General features: G+C 42.8%; 1 protein-coding gene across 2 annotated transcripts in view; it reads left to right on the top strand.

Moving 5' to 3' along the window:
* Positions 1-16,383: 16,383 nt before the first annotated feature.
* The window catches only part of NELL2 (neural EGFL like 2), a 265,794-nt gene continuing 256,526 nt past the window's right edge, over positions 16,384-25,651 (top strand). The window contains exons 1-2 of one of the 2 annotated variants that reach the window (XM_036889431.2): positions 16,384-16,762; positions 16,987-17,118. In XM_036889431.2, coding sequence (XP_036745326.2) covers positions 16,708-16,762; positions 16,987-17,118 — 187 coding nt within the window. In that variant the 5' untranslated portion in view covers positions 16,384-16,707. The remainder of the gene's footprint in view (positions 16,763-16,986; positions 17,119-25,651) is intronic. The other variant, XM_036889429.2, reaches the window with a different exon arrangement.

Raw genomic sequence — 25,651 nt, 5'->3', positions numbered from 1 at the left:
AAATCATTGGCCTTTCTGGCCAGGTTTAGAAGGTATCTTAAATTAGAAAAGTCTTTTATATTTTTGTTGTTATGAAAGCTAATTAAAAACAAAACCTTAAGTTTGAATACTGAGAATTGTGAAAAGAAATTCTAAGTCACAGAAGGTTTTATCCTCCCAGGTTACAGCCCTGGGACCCATCTCAGGGAGAGACCGATACATTGTGGGTTCATTTCTTCCACCGAAGCCAAAAGGGCCCACGGGGCAAATGATGGTTTAGATGCTCTTCTTATCTCGTCTATGCAAATCTCTATTATGCTCTTATCATACTATCTCATGATTGCTTGCTTACCAGCTCAGTTCTCATCTGTATTACCAGAACCTAGCACAATGCCTTCCATGAAATTGATTCTCAATAAATTATTTTTGGAAAAAACTAATGAATGAGCAAAAGAACAAAGGTACAACGTAAAGAGAAAAAGAGAAGATTTTATGGACTGTTAAAGCATTTTTTGTAATAGCTGTGGCCCTTTGGGCCTCCTTTTTCTTACCGATCTTTTTCCCACCTATCTGCCCTCTTTGACTTAGGCCAGATGGCACTTAAAGGAACCCCAAACTCCCATTGTCCAGTCCCCACACCTGGTCCTCCTTGCTTTCCCTTCCCTGTCCCCCTTCCCACCCCTCGCCCCACCCTAGTGGCTTGTGATGGGCAGAAAAATGATGCAAACCTCTTCATTTGTTATTTCAGCAAACCTATATGGAAATCTTCCCTGGGTCAGGCCCTAAACTAGGAGCTAGAACCCCAAGGTAAGCAGGAATGCCTGCCCTCAGGAAGATACACTCTGGGCAGAGGGAAGACAGCCACATAAGCCGCTTTGCAAAGACGGTATGACGAGCTTTGAAGCAGAGGATTGCTGGGTGCTGTGGTCTGAAGAATACAGGACAGAGAGGGGAGCATCCAAGCCCCTCTGCGTGTGCGTGCATGTGTGTGAGCGTGTCTGTGTGCATGTGTGTGTGTGCACATGCACGTGGATGGGGAGGGATCACCACGGGGGACCTGGTGCGTGAATGTAGGGCTGAGAGCTGCGATGCAAAGTGAGATGAAAGGCTCCTCTGGACCAAGCGAACGGTCTTACGGCGAACCGAGCTCGTCCGTCAGGTGGCCCCACCTGGGCCTCTTCCTCTGTTCCTGCCGTCCCCCCCATCCCATTTTCCCCCTTCCCCTTTGTATTACAAGGAGGCAGTCATCCTATCAAAGTGAGGGTCATTTTTCACTTTTGCTACTCACTGACTCACTGAGTCTGAAAATGTTATTTAATATTTTTTCCTAAGACTAGGAGACATTTTTGTGGCTGTTCTCTGTAACCTGCTGTCAGGATGGTCTGTTCAGTGAACATCTCAATGCTCCTGGCATTTGAGATTTGGTGGTGGAAGAGAGAGAAAGTCTCAGTCTGTGGTGGTTCCGTGTTAGAAGGGCACAGAGATGCTAAGCAATCATAAAGACAGCAAGTTCTCCTGGGGTGTTAGGTGGTGAAGTGGGAGGGAATGGGGGTGTTTATGACCAGAGCGTAGACGCTGAGGGGGAAGGTGGCGTGAGACAAGACTGGAGTGCCGAGCCAGGGGTAAGTTATGCAGAGTCTTGCAGGCTGAGGTTACTCAAAATTTGGTACAGTTTTAAGCTTTTGTAATGGGTCTACATGAGATAAATAACGAATATTTAGAAACTCCTGCCTCATTGTGGTATTACCCTGATACCTGAGCATGTGATCAATGTCACACGTGCTCTGTGGTTTGCAGCTTATGGTGCCTGTGCAGTCATAGAAAAGCATCTGAAACACATACTCAGATTAAGAAATCTGTGATTTAACTAGACTACTTCATTGAGAAAGTCTTATGAGAAAAATGTCAGCTAAAATAGACTGCATGCTTAGGGACACAGTAGAAGTTGTGAACCTGCTAAGGTGAATGTGTTGAATTCTACTCCATCATTCTTTATTATGTGATGATGTCAATGCCATGAGAGCTGACCATAAGCAACTGCTCTTGCTTGCTGAGCTATGAGGATTAGAGAGGGAATACGTTCTGTTGACGATGTTTCAACCACATAAGAAAGTCTTCCTGCAAGATGAGAAATTGGTTTATCCAAACATATTCAAGTTGTGAATTGGACAGCATGGATTTGTTTACATATCTGAGATCTTGATATTTTCAGTGATCTGAGTACATCCGTGGAAAATAAATTTCAATAATAGATAAAAACTGAAAGATAAAATTGAGAGAAGCTTGGCAGAACAGTTTCTAGACTGTTATGACATACTCCATAATTTAACAACAAATATTGGTGGGATAATTGACCCTGGCATTGCACATCTGGTGCCTTACATATTTGATGGAATACTTGGGATTTTACTTTGTATCAAAAGAAGAAGCATGCATGGAAAACAAGGGTGGACCCAGCATCCCTTTTATTTATTTATTCATTGAAGTATAGTTGCTATACAATCTTATATTGATTTCAAGTATACAACACAGTGGTTCGCCAGTTACCCGCATTATTAAATCCTCACCTCCACTTGTGCATCACTATCTGTCAACACAGGAGGATGTCACAGAACCATTGGCTGTGTTCTCCCTGCTGCACTGCCACTCCCGTGACCAACTCAAATATGATAGAGAATTTTTGTGTCCCTTTACCTCTTCACCCTCCCCTCAGCATTTCTTCCAATTTTTGAATGATAATATAAATTTAACCATGACTTTACATGATAAATTTTTGATTAAAGATGGATTTTTTGAAAATACAGCATTACTTGCCTCACTGTAGATAAAAATTAAAAACAACCTCCTGAGTTTACTGTAATTCATTTTCCCCCATCCTGTCAAGTTACCTTGGTGAGACTGGTTTTTCTGAGTGTTCATAAAACAAAACATAGATGTGTGTTTTCACAGGCAGTGGATTCGTTGTCATCCAGCTTAGATAAGTTAACAAGCAGAAAATAGGCTCAACTACTGATACTCGCAATATTTATTCAAAGTAAGAGTAAAGCAATTTAGTAGAGGGAACTGCTGTTTCCTTTATGACTTTTTGTTGTTTATTTATGATCATGAATGACAAAAGTTATGACTGTAATCAGCAGTTCTCCATTTTAATCTGCTGCCTGCACACTTTCAATAAACAATGTATATAGCTTCTGTAATTTTTCCCTGTTCTGTGTGTTCTGATTAGATTTATTGAAATGTAATTTTAGGTCTGTTGAGATTGTGTGTCTTTTAAAATTTACTATGGTAGGACTTTGTTTTACTATACTTTACAAACATAAAAATTTAAACCTCTAATCTCATGGTTTACAATGGATTAGAGATTAAAAATTAATCTGCCACCTCAATAAAACTGGAAAAAAACGTCTGTCACCACAATTTGAGAAACACTTTCGTAGGCAGGTTTAGGGTGTGGACGTGGTCCTAAAGGCAGGAAGGAGCCTTTGAAGGTTCGATGGTAGCTGTTATCCTCATTATTTAGGGTACTACATAGACATTCCCTGTTAGGAGCTCTGGGGACCCCAGCTGTCAGGCTTGCTTCCATCCTTAGGATGGAAGCACAGCCTTCAATCCTGTGGCCCACTGGGTTTAGGGTGCAGTACAGGTGCCCCGTCCACAGTCACTCCTGATGTGTGGCCTTCTACCCTCTCTGAGCAGTACAGAGGACCCAGCAGATCCTGGGAATGCTTGATCTGTGTTACCGTGATGTTAATAATTGTCAATTAGGTGAAAGCTGACCTTTCATGTGACATTATCACCAGCCAATCGTGATTATATGATTATGTATATGACTAAATACATGAACGGTTAACTTGGTTATATTTATTTAGAAGAATAGACTTTTGGAGCCATAAAGGACTTGGTGTATTTTGTTTAATCCCTGATAGTGAAAGCTGATGAGAAAACCGAGGCTCAGGGAGGTCTGGTAGAAAGAACTGATGAAGAGGTTGGGTTTTGGAAGCAGCCTGTGAAGACTGGAAGCCAAGTCGTGCCCCTTAGCATTGACCTCAGGTAGATAACTAAATTTCTCTATGCCCTGGTTTCATCTGTGATAGTTCGAGGATAATAATGGTATTTATCTTGAAGGGCTCTTGAATGTTTACAGGAAATAATCTGTGGAAAATTTTCCGCACAGTGCCTGAAAGCAGGCAGGCGTGTCGTGCTCGGTGTTGTGAAGGCTGTGACGAGGAGGCGGCGAGGTGGTGGTGATGGACAGGTGGCGCAGTCGGCGGTGGATACTTGGAATGCCATCTGTCACTCTGGTGGTGCTTTTCCCTCTGCTCTTGCCATTCCACTAAACGGCTCACTCTTGCACCTGCGTGGAAGACAGTCATGTATTGATTCCGTATTTCAGGTGCTCCCCTCTTCGGACAAAGAAGAGACCTGCTGCCGACCATACCCGTGTTTTCTTGGCTGGGTGACAGCCTTACTGGTTAGCAGGTGCCTCGCCCAGTGTGGGACCATCACCAGGGCTTAGGAAGGATGCTGCAGCGTCCTGAACATGCTGGTGGGATGGCTCATTCCATTTCTGAGACATTGAAAACAAGTCTCCAGACATTAAATTACAGTGTTCTCTGCCAATATGTTAAAAATATATCTAAATAATTAGTAAAGTATATTGTTCTGAGTTTGTCTCAAGGCAGGGTGTGGAACCACATTCTGAGCAACCCAATAAGAAAAGGGAGAGGAAATCTCACTTCAACTTATTCAAACAAATACGCATTGAGTCCTGAACTTGCTGCCAGGCGTTCTGCTTGGCCCCAGATGTGCAGTCATGAAAGACACAAGCTCTTATCTTACAGAGCTTCGATCTAGTGATCGGTAGAAAAGCATTTTCTGTACAGAATCCTGACCCTCAGGAGGAAAAAAATCTGTCGCAGAAATACAAATAAATTTTTTGAAGAGAACAGTACCACATAACTACTTTTAAGAATTAAAATTCAGCAATAAACAATAGTGTAATAAAATATAAAAGACTGGTTCTTGAGAGACATGGTCCTGATGAACTCGGGCTCCTGCACGGCAGTGGCTGAGGTGAGAGCAGAGGGCCCTTTACTGGGACGTCCTGCAAGGGCGCCTCACAAACACGACCTCTCTGCAGAGGCATGTCGCAGATGGATCCGCCGGGGGCGGGAGCACAGAGAATGTTAGCAAGATCTGCTCCCGTGGTGCCAGCTGCCATCTCTGGGCCAGCCAGCCCTCTCTTTTTGGTTTCAGTCTGTGTGACGTTGACTTGGATATCTGGCAGATGCATCAAACTCAAAGAGCTGTGATCACGGCAGCAGGGCAGAGGGAACCAGGGCGAGTCCTCTAGGTGAGGAGCCCCTCAGAAGCCGGCAAACGAGGAGCAAAGGGGAGGGGAGTTTGGGATCAGCCGCACGCCCGAATCTGGAAGGGGGATAGTGGAAAAGACGCCTTCCCCCTGGGGAGTGTGTGCATCCTGGGGGGGTGGGATGGAGAGCTGGCATTTAGAACTGAGCTTAAACTGGAAATGACCCGGAAAAAAAAGAAGTGATGAAGTCAGCCTGGAACTTGCTAGATTAAGTTTTCTAGCAACTTTGAAAAGAGCTGTAGTTGAGTGGCTAAGACAGTCAACCTGTGTGAGTCCAGCTCTACCACTATCAGCTGAACGACCCTGGTGAAGACACTTAACCTCTGCCTCACTTTCCGCATCTACCATGGCCGCCTTGCAGGACTAGTATGAGAATTAGTGAGTTAATTCTCTTAGGACAAAGTCTGAAGCACAGTAAGTCCTCAATAGCAATAGTCACTCTTCTTTCACCAGGAAAGAATCAGGTCTTAAATTGAATGTGAGGTATAAAAAGTAAAGTTACATTTTCACACACCGGAGTCTGTCAATTAAAACAACATCATCCACAGACCATGCAGGAGGCTTTTACAGTCAGGCCAAAGGAGAGAAGTAATTTGATGTGTGGATAAAGGGAGTAGAAAAGCAAAAAAGCTGGGAAATATATTTGTAATGTTGGTGAAATAGGTGTCAGTCATACCGATGCTGTGCACTGTGGGAAGAGGAAGGGAAGTTAGGAAACGAGGCTACGTCTGTGCATCACCCTCAGTCAGAGGCATTCGGAGGCATATCCTTGTGTGCAGTGACGACCTGAAGTACCCGGACAGGTAACAGGCGGAGATAAGCAGCCAATTTCTTCTCTGCTGCCATAAAAGTTGTTACAATACCGCTGCACATTTTTCATTGGAGGTTTTGCTAAGAAAATCAGATCTCCATGAAAAATCATTTGCTGAACCCATTTTGAATGTGGAGCCGTGATCCCGAGATATGAGAGGCAGGCTTTCGCTCCATCTTAGCAACTGCGTGAATGTTCTGTGTGAGGTGCCCTGGACGGTTATGCCTTCTTCATCAGTGGCTCACAGACTTTCACTCTAGCAAATTCTATATAATAAAAGCTACCACTTACCTACTGCTTACTACATGATAGGCACATGTTAGGTGTGTTTTTATATTTTATAGTCTTGTATTCAACAAGTATTTGCTGACACCCACGGTGTGCGAGGCACTGTTGTGGGCACTAAGAATAAAGCCGTAAATAAAACCATGAACAATGGGGCTTATATCCTAGGGTGGGGGATGTTGACATAAATAAGCAAATATATAATAATTATAAGTAAGTGAAATTAAGTAAGGAAGGGGGAGAGGAAGTGCAAGATAAGTAGGTGGGTTGGGTGGGGGCACGTGTGCAATTTTGAACTGGGTCGTTTGGGAGCCTCATTGAGAAGGTGGCATTTGAAGGAGCCAAGGCAGCCGGGTGGGAGGGCATTCCAGGCAGGGAAGGCCAGAGATGAAAATTCCTGAGGTAAGAGCATGCGTGCATGATCCAAAGAGCACCCAGGAAGTGCGAGGTGGTGAGGGGAGAGGTTTGGTGGGAGAGGCACAGGCCTCTCCCTTTCGTGTAGCTGTGACCTTTCGTGTAGCTGTTCATAAAAGTTCATGGCTGGGGGAAGGTGCATCATTTTCTTGGAAGATTTATAGGCAGTAGTTACATTTTTAGATTATCCTGTGACTCTACATAAGGGCCCTTTGGCCGAAGCGTGCCTGGACCCTAGCTGAGATTTGCTGATCTGAGGCTCAGAGCCTCGTACTCAACATGTGGCTCAAAAATATCTGTTGAGTAAATGAATAATAAGAGAATGAAGCTTCTGTAATAGCTCTGAAATTAATCGGTTGTGTGATTTTGAACAAGTTACTTGACTCGTGTGGGCTTTGGTTTGCAAAGTGAGACCTTCTCCAGGTCCCCTACTCTGGAATGGTGAGCAATGCCAGCCTCCGCCTCAGGCCCCTTACCCAGTGCTGTGCCAGTGCAGTCAGCCCACACTAGGAGAGCGCAAGGTGCTCCAGGATGGTCTGACCCCCGACCTGCTCACACTTGCTTACCTGCCCACCCAGCCTCTCTCTCTCTCTCTCTCTGTTTGCAGTCTCAGCACCAGCCTTCAGCCAGGACAGTGAAGCTGGAGAGGGGGGGGGCCTTGGCAGGGTGACAGAATTCTTGAGGCATCTCTTCGTGTCAGAGGCTTTGATGATAGTGTGAATAGACACTCAGGCTGAGCTCACGCAGAACTGGGTCCCTGCCAGTCTCCTAAGATACTAACATGAGCTTGTCCTTGTTCTCATTCCACGCATTTGGAAACCTGCTCAGAACTTTCTGTCTAGCAACCACGTGTTCATCAAAAACAAGATTCTAATATCAGTAGCTAAGCCCTGCAAGAATTATATGAGGAGTCAGGAAAGATATTGAATGATTGTGTCTTGAGGCCTGAACTTAATATATTCCCTTTAGGTGTGGGCTATGTATAGCCTTAGAAAAAGAAACATTTTTGATGGTAACAGAAGCAGAATCAAATAAAAATCTTCCTTTGAAAATGGAATTTTTAATGATGTCTCTATTTACCATTTCTGGAGTTAGAGTTACAGGATGGAGGGAGAAATCTGATGTAAGTAAAGCTGGTTTCTGGATATTACTAAGAACATTCTGGCCTTCAGCCCTTCTGGGGAGAGTTACTTTGTCTCTTAACGCTAGGCATTAAACCCTGTCCTTTAATAGAAAATCTTAAGCAAGGCCGGAAGCCAGCAGCCTGGCTGGGCCCACGTGGATGCTTTACTCTACTCAGATGAGCACTTTGCGTATTTATTGGCAAGAGCGGCCGATGTTCGCTCTGCTCGGCCTACTGGCAGTGAAAAATAAGGGCTGCAGGGTGGGGTAAGCTTTCAAACCGAGCAACTCATGGCTTGTGGAGACTGATAACATCTGAGAAGCCAGGCAGTCAATCCTGTGCTGAGAACATATTTATATCTGCATATTTTAACCAGCCAGGCCACCAGCTAGTAGTGCATTTAGGGGCCTCGGTCACTTGTCTATATTTAGTTAAATTTCTCTAAGTATTTTATGTTTTTTAATGCCATTATAAATGGCATTGTTTTTTATTTATATTTTCAGTTATTCTTTGCTGGCATATAGAAATACAATTGATTTCTGTATGTCGACCTTTTATTCTGTGGCATTGCTAAACTTGCTACTTCTAGGAGCTTTGTCAAAGATGTTTTGGGAATTTATAAATGTACATAATTAAATCATCTAGGGAAAATTATTTATTCTTTTACACATTGAAAGGCTTTTATTTCTTTTTCTTGGCTCATTGCATCAATTAGAAACTCCAGTACAACATTGCCTTGTTAATATACATTCTTTTTTAAATGTCCTTTATTAGATTGAGCAAGTTCCCTTCTATTTTCACTTTGCAGTGAGTTATTTATTTTTATTATAAAGAGTTATTGACTTATGTCAAATGCTTTTCTTGCATCAATCACTGTGATCATGTGATTTATCTTCTGTAGATTATAAATGTGATGGATTACATTGATTGACTTAAAATAATGAATCAACCTTTTATTCCTGAGATGAACCCCACTTCATTGTAGTTTGTCTTTTTATATATTATCAGATTTGATTTACTAATATTTTGTTGAGGATTGTGCATATATATTCAAATATTTCACATCCATGTTCAAAAGGTATATTTGGTATCTTCTAGGTTCTAGGTTTATTTTTTGTGATGTATTGTCTTTGGAATGAGTTTTGGTATGAGTAGTGGTGGTCTCATAAACATAGTTGGGAAGTGTTCCTTCCTCTTCTGTGTCCTGGGAGATTCGTATGTAATTGCTGTTCTTTCTTTTATAAATGTTTGGTGAAATTTGTCATTGAAACTCTCTGGAACTGGAAATTCCCACTGCTTATGAGATGTGGGAATTATGAAATTATGAACACAGGAAGTTTCTATATGTAATTGTGGATTTGCATCTATTTCTTGCTTCAGTTCTGTCACCATTTCTTCAGAGGAAATGTTTCATGTATTTTGAAGCTTTGCTATTAGATGCATACACATGTACGATCGCTATGTTTTCTTTGTGAATCAACCATTTTATTATTATGTATGAGTCTTTATCCCTGGTAGTTTTTTTTCTCTAAAGTTTACTTTTTCTGATATAATCTGTAATTATATCAGATTTCTGTAATATAATCACTACAACTTTTTTTTTGATTCATGTTTGGATAGTATATTTTTTTCTTAATCCTTTTACCTTAAACTTACCACATGATAATCAAAATGAGTTTCTTTTAACAGCATGTAGTTGGATTAGATTTTGCAAGTTCCTTTTGACAATCTTGTTTTTTAATTGTTGGGTTTAAGCCATTTACATTTAATGAAATTATTGATATGTTTGGATTTTAGTCTGCCACTTCATTCTTTCTCTTTGTCCCTTTTGTTTTCTGTCCCTCTCTTAAGACTTTCCTGCCTTCTTTCAATTTATTTTAATATTTAAAAAGATTCCATTTTATTTATCGATTGTATCTCTTTGCATAGCTCTTTAAATTAGTGCTTTAGAGATTTTCACTATCTACTTAGAGTACATATGTCATCAAATTCAATTGCAATATAGAATGTTTGTTATCATATTGGTCCCCTTATCCTCATATCTTTATATTGTGGTTGTCTTATGTATTAAATTTACATATGTTGAATCCCCTTTAGACAATTAAAAAATATTTTATTTCAATCATTATGGTAGCCAGAAGAATGGTTCCTCAAAGATGTTCACACCCCAACCCCCAGAACCTGTGAATATGTTACCCCACACAGCAAAGGAAATTTACACATGTGGTTAAGGTTAAGAGCCTTCAGGTGGAGAAATTACCCTAGATAATCCAGTGGCCCCACTGTCATCATGTAAGTCCTTAAAAGCTGAAGACCTTTTGAAACTATAATCAGAACCAGAGAGGGTGCCCTGTAAGAAGGACTGAGCCTATTGTTTCTGACTTAGAAGATAAAAGAAGAGGGCAATAAGCTAAGTAATGCAGACACTCTATAATTTGGAAAAAGTATGGAAATGGATTCTCCCCTAGAGCCTTCAGAAAGGAATGTAGCCTTGACAACATAGAGCTTAGGCTGAGGAGACCACTGTCAGATCAATGACCTACAGAACTGTCAGATCATAAATTTGTATTATTTTAACCCACTAATAGTTTGTGGTAATTTGTTATAAAAGGAATAGAAAACTAACACAACCATCAAACATATTTATAGGACTCAAGAGAAAAGTAGTCTATTATGTTTACTCAGATATTTATCATTTCTATTGCTGACTTCATTCCTTATATGCTTCTTGTCTTTTTATCATTTCCCTTCTGTCTGAAGAGCTTCCTATAGCGATTCTTTTAGAGTATCCTGCTGGCAACCTGTTTTTTAGATTGTTTTCATCTCAGAATGTTATTCTTCATCTTTATTCCTGAAGGACATTTTTACCAGATATAGAATTTTGGGATGACAGAATTCCTTCAGCACTTCAAAAAATATGTTCTTCTCCTGGACTCCACAGTTTCTGATGAGAAGTCTGCATTCATTCAAATTGATGCTTCCCCATAAATAATGTGTCATTTTTTCTGGTTCTTTTCAGGCCTTTTCTCTTTGTGAGGGTTTTCTTTTTCTGTTTCGCAATTTGATTATTATATGGCTGCTCATGGATTCCTTTGAGTTTATCCTGTTTGGGATTACTTGAGCTCCTTAAATCTGTAAGTTTTTCTTTTGCCAAATTAGAGAAGTTTTAGGCTATTATTTCTTGAAACACCTTTCTTTGGAAGGGGGCACTGAACCTTTTCTACCCTCTTGGAATTCTGATGACATTAAAGTTCTTTCGGTTTTGTCCCACAGGTCCCTGCTGTTATATATTCACTAAACAAATAAACAACTTATTCCTCATTGTTCAGATTGGGTAATTTTAATTGATCTATCTTTAGGCTCACTAACTGTTTCCTCTGTCATTTCCATTCTGATACTAAGCCCATTCTGATGAGTTTTTAAAGATCTCAGTTGTTATAAAATTCCACTTGGTTCTTTAAAATCTCTATCTTCTGTTAATTTGCTGCCACTCTGTCTTTTCATTTGTTCCAAGAGTGTTTGCTCTTTTTGGGGAGCATTTTTGTAAGACTTTAAATATCTTTTTCAGATAATTCCAGCAGCTGTGTCATCTGGGCATTGGTGTCTATTGATTGTATTTTTCTCATGTAAGTTGAAATTTCTCTGGCTTTTTTTATGCTAAATAATTTCAGATTATACTCTGAGCATTTGAATATTATGTTATGAGACTCAGAATTTTGTTAAAGCCTATGGAGAATGATTTTTTTTTTTTTTTTTTTTATAAAGCTGACCATTGAGTTGGATACAGATTCCAAGATTTGACTAGCCTTCTTTTGCTGTGATTGTTCAAAGACTTTGTATTATATTCAGGTTTATTTCATGTGTGCACCACCCAGAAGTCTGTTTCTCAGGTGCTGGTCTATTTCCTAAAAGTATTCACTTCCAGTACGGTGTTACTTCAAACTCTGATCTTTCTCAATTTTCCTGCTGCTGTTTAATTTTCAGAATCCTTAATTACTCCATGCATCTGTCCAAGTTTGATAACATTCAGTAGGACAGAGGGTGTGGGGTGTGCTTATTTCATCTTACCTGAATTAGAATCTCATGTCATTCTTTAATTTTTGAGTTTTTCATTCTTATTTGTTTAAATATGTGCTGTAACACTGCCTACATCCATTCTCTCTAGTCTCTTATTCCGCATCTCTAAGTAGTTGTGTTTCGGATCTCCTAATCCTCACATTCATGTTTTGTTCATATTTTCCATCTTTGTATCATTCTTGCCACATTCTCAATATCCTCAAATCTCATTTTTTGTTCCCAGCTTTTCACTAACTTTCAGCTCTATTTTATCTCCTGCTTTTTATAGCCAATGGCTTTGCAATGTTGTTTATGAATAAAATTTTATTGCTAGAAGTTCTACTTGGTTTCTTTTGAAATCTGCCTAATCTTTTAACATGTAATTCTATTTTTTCATTATTTGTCTTCTTTAAAAAACTCTCTGATCATTTACACGTACTTATTCTATAATTTTTATCACATTTTTCTGATATTCTGGGTTCATGTGGTTCAAATTCCTTTTTTCTGTGTGTGTGTCTCCTGTCTTTCATGGTATTTCATTTTGCATAATAAAATGCAATTTATTATCATTGCTATTGTTGCTCTTGTTTTGTTATTTTGTTGTGATCTGATATTCTGATCAGAAAATTTCCTCTTATATTTCAGAGGTTGTAGGAGGTCCCTTAGTAGAAGTTTTACACCTCATTCTTTAGGAGACTGGAACTTTTATTTTACTTACTGGTTTTAGAATTCCTATACCAGTGGGAGTGTCATTTGGACCATTTCTTGCAAGTGGTGAAACTTGAGACTTGACATTTATTAGAGACACCTTTGTTTTCCACCTATGGTCATGTGCAGCTGCAAATCATTTTTGTGTGTGTGTAACTTAGGCTGATGTGCAAAATGTTTAAAGTTCCTTTTTATAATAGTATTAACCCTTCAAAGCTCCCTGTTTCCTCAGAGAGATCAGTAATATCTTCACCTCTTCTGGCTTTGGCCATGATTATTGTTTCCCATTTTTGTGTAGATATTAGAACCATATCCATTGTCTTAGGGCCTTTATTGATTTTGAACCCCTGTGCCCCACCCTGCGCCAATCGTGGCATCAGCTAGTCCTGTGTCCACTAATCTGTAGCTTCCCTTTTTTTTTCTCCTAACATCTGGGGATTCCCTTTATTTCTTTTTTTAAAATTTAAATCTCATCGATGAAGAACAGATTCTCAAGCATTTGATTTACTTTGAGATGCATTTATGGTAGAAGAGGATCCTCTCAGGGTCAGTAGAGTCTACCATTTTTTTTGACCATACTTTTCATTATGTAGTTCATACTTATATTAGCTTGCTGTGGTGCTGAAACAAATTACCACACATTTAGTGAACTAAACACAAATTTATTATCTTTCAGTTCTGTAGTTCAGAAGTCTAAAATAGATCTCCCTGGACTAACATCAAGGGATGAGCATGGCTGTGTTCCTTTCTAGAGGGTGTGGGGGAGAATCTGCCCAGCTTCCTGAGTTGTCCATGCCCCTGGCTCGTAGTCCTCTATCTTTCTACCTTTATAGGTAGCAACAGGATTAATTCTCGTATTACACTCCTCTTTCTCTTCTGTCTCCCTCTTACACATTTAAGGACTTTTGTGATTTTATTGTCCTCATCCAGATAATCCAGGTTGATCTCCCTATTTTAAGGTCATCTAATTAGCAATCTTAATTACATTTGCCACCTTATATCCCCTTTGCCACCTTAGGTAACATTCACAAATTCTAGGGATTATGACATGATTCCTCCCACCCCTCACAAATACTAACATTGGCTAAGTGAGTTTCACTGTGTGTTGATTTGACATATAAGACAACTACAACATAAATGAGAAGATAAAAGGACCGATACTGTGACAAAGTTTCTATATTCTGATTGAAGTGGTACCATATGATTAGAGTAAATGACGAGAAGTTAAGTGTGTATATTGTATTCTCTAGAACACTGATTTCAAGTTACACAAATTATATAGTTGCAGGATAAAATGGAATATTAAAATACTGACATTTCAGGGGTAGAGTCCAGGAATGCTATTAATCATCTTGCATGGCACAAGACAGTCCCAAGAAAGAACTATGCAACCTTAAAATGTCAAAAGCTCTAATGTTCAGAACTGCCCAGGTGGAAAACCTGTGTCCTAACACAATGACTCACCTTTATTATAGTTTTTCAATGTTTACACTTTAATTTTACAGAAACAACTCTCTCTCTACTCATATTTTAATGGTTTCCATCAAGAGAATTAAGTCATGTAATTTCAGTAACAGGTTTAATTGAAATAATTCTGGGTTCAAAATGCTGTTTTTCTGGAGGGATCCTAGGCATGTGTGGGGAAGCAGAGACAAGCTTACCTACCACCAGCTTCCAGCACATCATAGTCAAGAGTCAGAGAGATGGAAGAGGACCCCTGACTCTATGATTGGGTTGAGTACAAGTATGTGAGGACTTGTACCTGTAAATATGTGTATATGTATATGTACTTTTCCCTCTCATTTTATCTCCCAATAGAATATTAAATAATAGACTTATGTAAAATTTATTTTATGTAACTTTTACAGATTCCTACTACAATTCAGTGCTTTGGATGTACTACTATAGAAAGATCTTTAATTTCCTGATAAATAATTTCCTTTGAATTAATTCAATTATATTAATTTTATTTAGTGTATTTTGCAAATTTAGAAAATTTCATAGAACAATACTTCATTGCATATAAGTACTGGAATGTTTCTCAAAGTTTACAAAACTACAAATAGAATTAAATGGAAAATTTGATTTGGAGAGATAATTAAAAATTAATTTGGAAAGCTCCCAGATTCTGATTTTTTTCCCTAAAAAATTCCAGAGACAGAGCTAACTATGTGCCCTTCACACCATTTATGGTATAATACAGTATAGTATTATGCTATAGGTATACTGCTCTCTGGAGCCTCAGTAGGTATTTTGGTAACTACCTGTGTAGTATTTTCTTGGGAGATTCCAGAATCTACTGATTGTTAAGTTACACCACTGATTTTTTACACAGATTAACATTTTAATCGTTTTGAAATTCTTACTTTTTCAATGTGGGAATTGAAATCATTATTCAAAAGTTATCTCTAAATTGTAGGGCTCGGTTGAAAAACATTATGTGCCGTTGACCTTGCCTGCTGACAACGGGATTTCGATGACCTCGTGGTCAGGGTCCCTGCATGGGCGTGGGGTGGGCCGAGGCTGCATGTGGTCAGAGCGGGGGGCTCCTCTCTGTTGCCCGGTGTGTCTGTCTTTTTCAGCTTCTGTCCCTCTGTGTCACCTATTTATCTAATCAACCGCATCTATCGTCTATTTAATCTAATTTATCTTATCTGTTCGCCTATCATCTATTTACTCTGTCAACATACCCTGTCCGTTCTGTTCATGCACCATCCACCGTCTCCCTCCAGTCCACTACCTGGTGTGTCCCCCCAGCTCATGCACCCGTCTCATCCGTGTCACCCGGCTCCGGGCACCTGACCGGTCAGTCCACGCCGTCTCACCCCGGGGTCTGTCCCTCCGGGGGCGCCCTGCCGGCGGTGCGCGGAGCGCGGGCTCGGCGAGAGAGTTGCGGACAGCGTCCCGCAGCTCAGGCCGCGGCTCCCCGGCGCCATGCGGGAGCCTCCGTGTGGGCTCGCGGGCTCGCGCGTCCGCTCCGTCCGCCCGTCCTGAACGAGCGCCCGCACCGCGGGATGAGAGCGAGGACCCCGCCTCTGCTGAGCGAAGCGAGCTGCACCCTCCGTTCCCAAGGAGGCTGGCGGTGCCGTGTCAGCGCGAGACGGAGGGACGCGGGCGCGGCCGCAGCTGCTGTGGACCTCGCGGGACCCGCCGGGACACCGAGGAGCGCACGGGAGCGAATGGAACTCGGACCTCCCGCTGCCCCAGCAACCGGTCCTCGCGCCCCGCCCTCCAGGAGCCCCGCCCTCCAAGGATCCGCCCACCACGAACCCCGCCCTCCACGAGCCCCGCCCTCCAAGGCCGCACCTCCGAGGAGCTCCGCCCTTTCTTGGAGCCACGCCTTCAAAGGCCCCGCCCCCCTCCCGGCCCCGCCTCCGAGGAGCTCCGCCCTCCCTTCCCTCTCCGCCCTCTCCAGGGTTCGTTTCTCCTCGCGCCCCGCCCTCCGAGGAGCCCCACCCTCACATGCCCCGCCCTCAGCGAACCCCACCCAAAGTTGCACCCCACGGAGCCCCGCCCACGCTGCGGGCTCCCCCTCCTCGCGCCCCGCCCTCCCCGGGCCCCGCCCCACCCTCGCGCCCCGCCCCACCCTCGCGCCCCGCCCCCTCCGGGGAGCCCGTCTCCCGCCGGCTCGGGCGCCGCCTCATTGTCTCTCGGGCCGCCAGGCGCGGGCGCGGGCAGGACGCGGTCGGGCAGCTGCAGCCCGGCTTCCGCGGCCCCGTCCCGGCGCGCGCCGTCGCTGCCAGCCCTCCGCCGGCCGCGGGCGGGAGGATGCGCGCCTCCCGGGCGCCAAGTTCCTCACGTGCCGGGGGGCTCCTGGCTTTTTGTTCTCCGGCAGCCTGACGGCGCTGACGTGCCTCGAGTAAACCGCGGCGGCGGCGGGCGGTGCGCCGCGGTGCGCCGGGTCCCGAGCCCGGCTCCCTGTGTTCCCGGCGGGAGGCGATGGACTGAGCGCGCCGCGCCATGGAGCCCGGCGTGGTGCTGCGCGCGCTCTGCGTGCTGCTCGGGCTCCGAGCAGGTGAGCGGGCTGCGGGCGCGCTCGGACCTGCTCGCGGTGCCTGCGTCCCGGGCGGCGGGAGGGCGGCGCCCGCGGCCGGCGTCCCAGGGTCCGGGGCCTACGAGGGGCGCGGCGGCGGGGCTGGGCGCTCGCCCGGGGTCCCCGGTCCCGGCCTGGACGCCGAGGCGCGGCGCTCCGCCGCCCGGAGCCGGGGGCTCCGTTCTGACGGGGCTTTCTCTCCGCAGCGGTCTGGGGGCTCGGCGTGGACCCCTCCCTGCAGATCGACGTCCTGGCCGAGTTGGAGCTCGGGGAGTCCACGGCCGGGGTGCGCCAGGTCCCGGGGCTGCACAACGGGACGAGAGCCTTTCTCTTCCAAGGTACGGGGAGCCTTCGGGGCCCGGGTGGGTCTCGGCCGGTGCATCCCCGGTGCGCGCAGTGCCGGAGCTGCGCTCGGGGGTCGGGGGAACGCGCCCCCGGCTCGGCGGCTTGGCTCACTTCGCGCGCTCGCCCGTTCTGATGCACAGCCCCTTAATGACCGTACAGAAATTCTGATGGCAGATGGCTGGTTTTGGAGTCTGGGGAACAATGAATCACAACACAGACGCCTCATTTGGGTGAAATTGATTTAGGTAGGAAATAAGCTTAATCCTAGTGAAGACCCTGCTCTCTGAAAGTTTCAGGTGCAGTGATGCCCTGTTGGGAGGAATTTCTTTGTGGGGGTAGCTTTCTGGAAAAATTAATACTCCTCAGTAATTTTATCTACTGTATATCACAAACACTTTATTCGAGACAAGGTTTCCCATTGAGCTATCACGATGAGAGAATCTGTCAGTGATGAGAGAAAGGGGACAATAGTCTCTTAAAAATCATTTGAAAAATTTCAAATAAGTGTTAATTCAGAATATGTCTTGTATCACTATTAATTGTATACTTGGGATTTTAAAACTTTTTTTTGAAGTCGATGGACCTTGGCTATGCGCAAATATCTACATTTTAAATGATATTTAAATGTGTTGTTTTCCAAAGCAAATTTCCGTGCATCAAGACTTTAACTCTGATTTACTAAAGCATCTGGAGATTGCTTGGTTTGTGGACAGATGCTATTATGTAATAGGAGCTTCTAAAAAGTAGCTAAACCCATCCAGACTAGTTTCGCATGTGGTGGAGTACAGATGAACACAAAAGAGAAATGGAGTGCGGTTTACCGTATCTGATGGATGAACTGAAGCATTTCCCAATCCCAACCTGACTGCGTTTGTGTGTGTGTGTGTGAGAGAGATTTTGGTGCCATGACTTCAAAAATACAACTCTTAATTGCTGAAGAGTTGGATATGCCAAATAAAACCACATCCGTAAATCTGCCAACCAAGAAATAGCCATCAAATAAAACTGGAGTGTTCTGCAGGGGTGTTGTTACCCCATATGGCCAGTATGTGTCACCATGGACGGTAACACCAAAGCTCACGTTGGAAAAGAAAACTGACATGTGTTGCATTTATTTAAAACAACTTTACTCTTATAAGAAATTAAAATGTAATTTTCTGGTTTAATTATGGTGATCCACTACATGGTTTCACTGTGACAAAACTTACGATAATATTTTACTTCCCTAAAGCTCTGTTTTTTTTGCGGGGGGAGGTATGGGGGAGCTGGGATGCAGCTTGGATATTGAGTCCTTTGAAAACAATGACCATATTTAACAAAGGAAGTAAAACTAGACTGTCAGCAAAATTCATAGAGGGGACTAGAAGTGTCATTAGGGTTCAGTTTCTGTTTTTTCCTTTTTCTTCTTTTTTCTTTTTTTTTAATCTTTGATTTAGTCCTTGTGAACTGGAAGCCAAGTTATTTCAGGACTGCTAATTTAAATAACTGGCAAGGTTTACAAAAGCTAAAGCTCCTAATAAACAAATGGCATTGGAGTGCCCTTAAAATTTCCTTAAAGTTCCTTTAAATTATATTACTGTTCTTAGCTTTCTCTGAAGAGTGTCTGAACTATCACAAATATAAACCTTCAGGACTGCATTTTATGTTCTGTTGGCAGACAATTTCTAGGAAATAATCTCAAAGCTCCAGTATCTTTTCCTGGTTAATTTTCTAAAAGGAATATTCAGTATTCATTTGTGTTTATATTGCCAGTTTAAGACAGCCTTGAGTTGCCAGTGAATTGTCCACAGCAGTGACACATTAGTGTCAAGCCCAATACTGGGGCAAAGTCAGTGCCTAATAGATAACAGTTTATGAGGTTTGAAGATGTAACATTTTGTTTCCTGCCAGTTATTACCCTTATTTCATATAGCCAGTCATCCAGCAGGTATGTGCAGCTTGCTGTGTTGTCACTAGGCAGATATCACTGACGTATTGAGGCTCTAATGTTTCCTCTTATTCTAAGATTTAAGATTATAAAACTGACAACAGGTGAACCTCAGGCCCTGCCTGGCAGTTCTGCATTTCCTTGGAAAGGTCTCCCTCTGCTCTTACAGACTAGACTCTAGGATGTGGAAACTTGTTAAGAAGTCTGTTCTGACTCCTGCTGCTTCCCTGGGATTCCATGGGTTTTAGAGAGACAGAACTTCCTGACTGAAGATTTTATGGATTCAATTTATAGCAAACTGAGGGTTCTGCAGCTATTTTTGAATAGTGTGTAAAATGTCATAGCAGGAATAGTAACAAATTGCAAAACCTGTGAGATGCTCTCAGAATTCATATAAACCTATCAGATAAATTGGTTTGTGCTATCAGATATGTTCTAATAAGATGGCAGAGAGTTTGAATCATAATTTTTTTGTGCAGTAATATATTGTGCATATTCTTCTGTCTCTTAGCTTTAAAATAAAGCATCTTGACATAAGATTTCCTGATGATTTTTGCTCATTTAGTATTGCTTCTCCTTTTGGCTACTTCATTCTTCAGTAGCCTTTAAGATGCTTATAACTCAGTACTTTTTGAAACAAATTTTTGTAAATTATTATGCAATATGAATCTACTATTAATTATAATATTTCTTATGAATGTAGAATAAAAACACATGGAAATATATTTCAAAATCATACCTGATTTTTATCATAATAGCAACCATAGACTCACTAAAATTGTTTTGCTGTTGAAATTTGATGTATAGCTGCTTTAGAAATTGAAATAATGAGATGTTAAATTAGGCCATCCTTCATAAATATGGCTTTGATCTGTGTGAATTATAATAATCTTCAAAAGAAAAAAGTGTCCAGGCAACACTTCGGAATCTATATCAAGATCTTCTAAGTCTAGCTGCAGTCTGACTCATAGCAACAAAAATGAACTTATGTTTTTCAGAAGTAGAGGACTGAATGCTGACAATGAAAATACCTGTGGAAGGTTGTAAAGAGTTCTGAACTCTTTAGCACTAGTACAGTTATAAATAGAATTCTGTGTGCCTTGTCTAAAGTCTAGGAAATATTCTTCAAGATAATGACCATAATAATTTTTTTTTCCTCTGTATCTGAGAGACCAAGAATGAGAGTATACAGAAGCACAGTTGTAGGGCTTTCCAACAACATTAGCATGACTTTTGGATCTTTGGTTTTAACGGTTTGGCCAAAGTAGATAGTTTCACCTATTGGTTTAAAAAAATTTCTTCTGAGGGTTCATAGATTTTATGAAGTTATTAATCCCCACAAGAGTAGATAATCTAAAAGCATATTTCTTTTTCCTGAGTTGGCAATTTGAAAATAAATTTAGTGATTATGTTCAAAGAACTTCAAGATTTTAAAGGAAAAAAATATTCACAAGTCTATTATTATGCCAGTATTTGAAAATCGTAATGAAATTGGTCATTTGGTGGAGGGTCATTAACTTCAGTAGGCAAAGGTAACTGCACTAGGCAAGTGAGGGGGCACCGAGTGTCGTCAGTATGATGGGCAGTGAGCATCCACGGACTAGGGGCACAGCCATCGGTGCCCCAGTAGAACAGGGTAACACAGTGGCAAGGAGATGGGCTTAGGAACCAGGTAGAGCCCCGTAGAATCTCATTAGCTGTCTTACTATGATGAAGCTACTTAATTTCTCTGAGCTCCAGTACCCTCAATTATAAAATCAATGTTATTATGAGGATTAGAGGAGACATGTTTACTCACTCATTTTGTTTTGCAGTTACATTCTGCTAGGTGTTAGGTACATAACAAATGATGGTTAGAACTTTACTTTCATAGTGCCTTAAAAATAGTCATTAAAAAACAATTACACAGATAATAATTTAATTCCTGTTAAGATAAATGAGATGAAGAAAAACTCAGAGGGCAGTGGGAATCTAGTTTAGGGAGTCTCAAGGTAAGAAAAAGTCTTTGAAGAAGAGTCACTTAAGGTGACAGCCGAAGGACTAGCAAGAGGAGCCTGGAGGGGAGGGGCTGTGGGGACTCGGGGAGGAGGAGCAGCGGGCAGGGGGGCGGCGGGGCAGAGATCCCGAGCCTCCATGAGCGCATGTGTTTGAGAAAGTGGAAGAGATCCAGCGAAGTGGGAACGTGAGGATTGTGTGAAGCACATGAACAAAGCAGGACCAGGTAGCCTGGTGGGCCATGTCCGTACAGAAGAACTGAGAAGTTATCATTACACAGAGATTTATGTGGAGGGCAGAATAGTGGTCGATCGAAACTGTTCACGTCCTGATTCCTAGGAACCTGAGAATGTTATGTTGCATCTCGATGGGGAAGGAATGCTATACAGAAAGCGGAGGTTGCTGATTAGCTGACCTTATATTAAGGAAACTATCCTGGATTATCTGGGTGGCCCCATGTAATTACAAAGGTCCTTTACCTCTGGAAGAGGGAGATAAAAGAGTGGGTGTCACAGTGACACAATGAGAGGGACCAGACCTCCCTTTGTGGCTCTGAAGGTGAGAGTGGGCCATGCGCCAGGGACTGCGGGCGGGCTTGAGAGGTGGGAAGGTCAAGGAAATGGATTGTCTCTGGGGGTGCCCAGAAGGAACGCGGCACTGCGGACACCCTGATTTTCACCCAGCAAGACTCAGTTTGGACCCCCGTGAGATAATGTGCTGTGTTGATTTAAACCGCTAAGTTTGTGGTGATTTGGTATAGCAGCAATAGGAACTAACACAAATTCTGATATATAGAAGTGGGGGCTGCCCACTTAGGTAAGAAATACCTAAAAATGTGGCAGTGGCTTTGCAATTGGGCAACAGGCATAGGCTGGAACATTTTGAGGAACATGACAGACAAAGCCTAGATTGCTTTGAATAGACTGTAAGTAGAAATAAGGATATTGGCAGTTTTACTAGTGAAGACTCAGAAGAAAATGAAAAGCATGGTAGAGAAAACCTGTCACTTTAGAAAATACCTCAGTTATTGCAAGCAGACTGTGGTAGAAATACGGATATTGAAGGCACTGGCAGTGAGGGCTCAGATAGACATCAGGAACATGTTACTGGAAACTGGAGAGATGAAGATCTTTCTGACATAGTGGTGGAAAACCTAGCTGGGGTGTGGAAAGCAAAACTTGTAAAGATCAGGTTAGATATTTAGCTGGGATGATTTATATGCAGTGTTTTAAAGGTGCAGGCTGGGTTTTTCTTGCTGCTTATAGCACAACCCGAGTGAAAAGAGTTCCAGGAAAGAATCATTAAGCAAAAAGGAATCAGAACTTGATATCTGAGTAACTCCCAGCTTATCCAGATTGCAAATGATGCTGAAGTTAGAAGGTTCACTGTCAGGAAAGCCTGCTTTGGAGAGAAAGCCAGTGGTGTGACCTCCCAAGTAAGGCCAGAGTGTTCAGCCACATAGGGGTTCTTTGTGGAAACTAAACATGTGACTCAGATCCCCTCAAACATCTCGGCAGAAACCAGTAATAAAGATGGATTTATCCAGAAAAATCTGTGGAGGAGCCTCTTGCGGAATGGAGTACATCTCCACGACAAATACGGGAATCCATAAGACTCTTGAGAATGTCGCCACAGCAAAAATGCTCCTGGCTTGTCCTGAAAGGGAAAGTGGGAGGTCGTAATAAAAGAAGGTTGTTGGATCCCAAAATTCTACAAGCAAGACACAGGCTGATTAAACTGCTCAGCTGCAAACACGTGCCACCTTTCATGAGAAAGTAAGATGGAGTTAGAGGGCAGAACTGAGAGCTCAGGAGGCAGAGATGAGAGCCCAGACGGCAGTGCCGAGCATCACGGAGGATGGTCCTCAGACTGTGAAACCAAATGGTTTGCCAGGCTGGATTTCAAAATTGCATGTGTCTGGTGTCTAATATTTTTAACTTCCATTTTCTCCCTTTTTCAGTGGGAATGTCTGTAACTGTTACCCTGTGTCTTTCCCACCATTGTTATTTTGGGAGCAGATAACTTGTATCTTCTTGAGTTTCACAGATTCCAGAATGGAGAGGAATTGTGGCTCAAGGTGGATCATACCCAAAGCCTCATTTATCCCTGATTTAGATTATAACATTTGGGGCTTTTTAATTGAAAAGATTTACTACAGATTTTGAACTTTGAGTTGATACTCTGATAGGTTGAGACCTTTGAGGGCTTTTGGATAGGTTGAATATATTTTGCTTGTGGGATGAACATGAGTCTTTGGGGGTGAAAAAGACAGATGTGGTAGGCTGAATAATGGACTTCCAGCTGTCCGTATGCTCAATCTTCAGAGCCTGCAAATAGGTATACAGCAAAGGAGGATTAAGTTGCTAATCAGCTGACTTTAACATTTGGAGGTTGTCCTGGATTATCTGGGTGGGCCCATGTAGTCATCAGGTCCTTCAGATGTGGAGGAAGCAGAGATAATGCCGGTGTGGTGCCCTGTGAGGAAGGCTTGACTGCACATTGCTGACTCCGAAGCGGGAAGGGGGTCATGAGCCAAGGAATGTGGGCAGCCTCTGGGAATCATAAAAAACAAGATAATTTTCCCTAGAAAAAATTCAGGAGAAGCACAGCCCTGCTGACACCCTGATTTTCACGTGGTGAGATTCATCTTAGACTTTGGACCTCCAGAGCTGCAAGATAATGAATTTGCATTGATTTAGCCATTAACGTTTGTGGTGATTTGTTACCGGAGCAATAGAAGACTAGTATATATGATAAATGTTAGCATTCCTTTGTTTTGTATCTGAGTTAAACTTTCTTTTGGGCCCTCCCTCACTACGCCTGAGAGTCTATTTCCAGGGTGGTCGCCAACTTGAACAGTCAGTTAATGTTACTGGTCATTTGGGGCTTATTGTAGTTTCCTATGTGTAAAGTCAGAGTCTTCCTACTAGATGTTGAGTCTTTAAGGGATTGTCTTCATCATTTAACTGTGAAGTCATTCTGAGAACAAACAGCACAATCAAGTGTTGGGCTTTTTGAATGTGTTCCTCTCTCAAAAACATACCCTTCCTCCCCCGGAAGGCTAATCCAGAGGTGAAGGGGGCAACAGGAGAAAGCACGAATATTTTGGAGTGGAATGGGTAGTATGCCATTCGGCGTCCCAGGGGTGTGGTAGTCATAGTCGTTGACAGGAATGAGTGTGACCAGCAGGGTCCTTTCAGAAGTGCAGGGATCTCTGTGGGCTGCCCGCTGGGATCGGCTTGGGAGGGGCTGGAGCGACCTTGACGGCCCTGGCAAGCGTATGACCTGGTGTCCAGGTGGAGGACTGTCCAGGGGGCAGTGCAGGGAAGGGCCTCTGCCTGCCTCTGGCTTCATCCCGGCTCCCGCCGGCTCCTTCTCCTCGAGCTTGCAGGCACCTGTCTTCTCTCTCATTCCTGCTTCCTTCTGTCCATGATTCAGGACCTGCTAGCTGATGACTTAGGATCAGAGACTAAGGCCTATATGTCTTCTGTTGATTTTACTTTACTTTAACAAATATTTATTGCTCTGCTTCTGTGTATAAGGAGGGGACACAAGGTAGAGTGGAGGAAAGATGTCTACATAATTATTACAGGAGGTAAAACAGGGACCAAAACTTAATTGTAAATATCGAAAAAGAGAATTTGGGATTTTATCTTAAAGATTAAAGCTGGAAACTATGAAAACTATATGTCTTAGCCTGTGTATGGTCCCAGTCTATATATGACAAAACGTAGGTCATCATTTAACTGTGAGGTAAGTGGAAGCACAAATAGAGTGCAATCAAGTGTTGGGTTGTTTGTTTGTTTTGTTTGGGTATTTTTGCAAACATATCCGAGGAACTCCCTCTTAATCGTTTGAAGGAAAATCATTCTGTTTTGAGGTATTTAGCATTGCGGTCAAGTTTTTATTTTTCATTTTACCTGCATCAGGTCATCATGAGTTACTGACTTTGTGTGTCATTTGAGCATTTCTCTTACATTGTTTTTATCGACTTCATAAAATTTTCATCTGATGCTAGGTTTCAGTTTAGAACTGACACTGAAGAGATAAGATGCCAGTTGTATGTGGAAACTCATCTTGTAAGCACACATATTAGTGGACCTTTCTCTGATGTCGACTTGTTTCACTGAGGTAGAAACTCAATTTCATTGAAACTTAGATACGGGCCACTGTCCTTGCAAAGAACGAGGGAGAGAGCCGATGGGAAGGAAAGCAGAGCCCGGCTCTTCCCTCCCTCTTTGGCCTGCTGCCCGGGGCTGGGCCCTGGGACAGGTGTGGGCTGAGCTGCTCTCGCTGGTCCCTCTGCTGAGGGTCTGCATTCTGGGGAAAGGGTGGCGGAACCAGCAACCACGTTTATCTCCCTACAGAGGGAAGATGGAGAAAGAGGACCTCAAACCGCTGCTCTGACCGCAATACCCCACTAGTCTAGACATGGGAGAACCGGGGGCGGGAACTCTCAGTTCATACTGATGTGCAGCACTAGTTAGGGGCCACTAGTCAGGAGCATGGACTCCAGAACTAGACATCTTGGGTCATGTGAACTTGATCTTGTTACTTAACAGATCTCTGCTTGAACTGAGATCATAACCTTCTACTTCTTAGAG

Source organism: Manis pentadactyla, chromosome 14 (genome assembly GCF_030020395.1).
Source record: "Manis pentadactyla isolate mManPen7 chromosome 14, mManPen7.hap1, whole genome shotgun sequence".
In the NCBI taxonomy this organism is placed as follows: Eukaryota; Metazoa; Chordata; class Mammalia; order Pholidota; family Manidae; genus Manis; species Manis pentadactyla.
The sequence above is the reverse complement of the archived record's forward strand: the minus strand, read 5'-3'. Positions and strand labels throughout refer to the sequence as shown.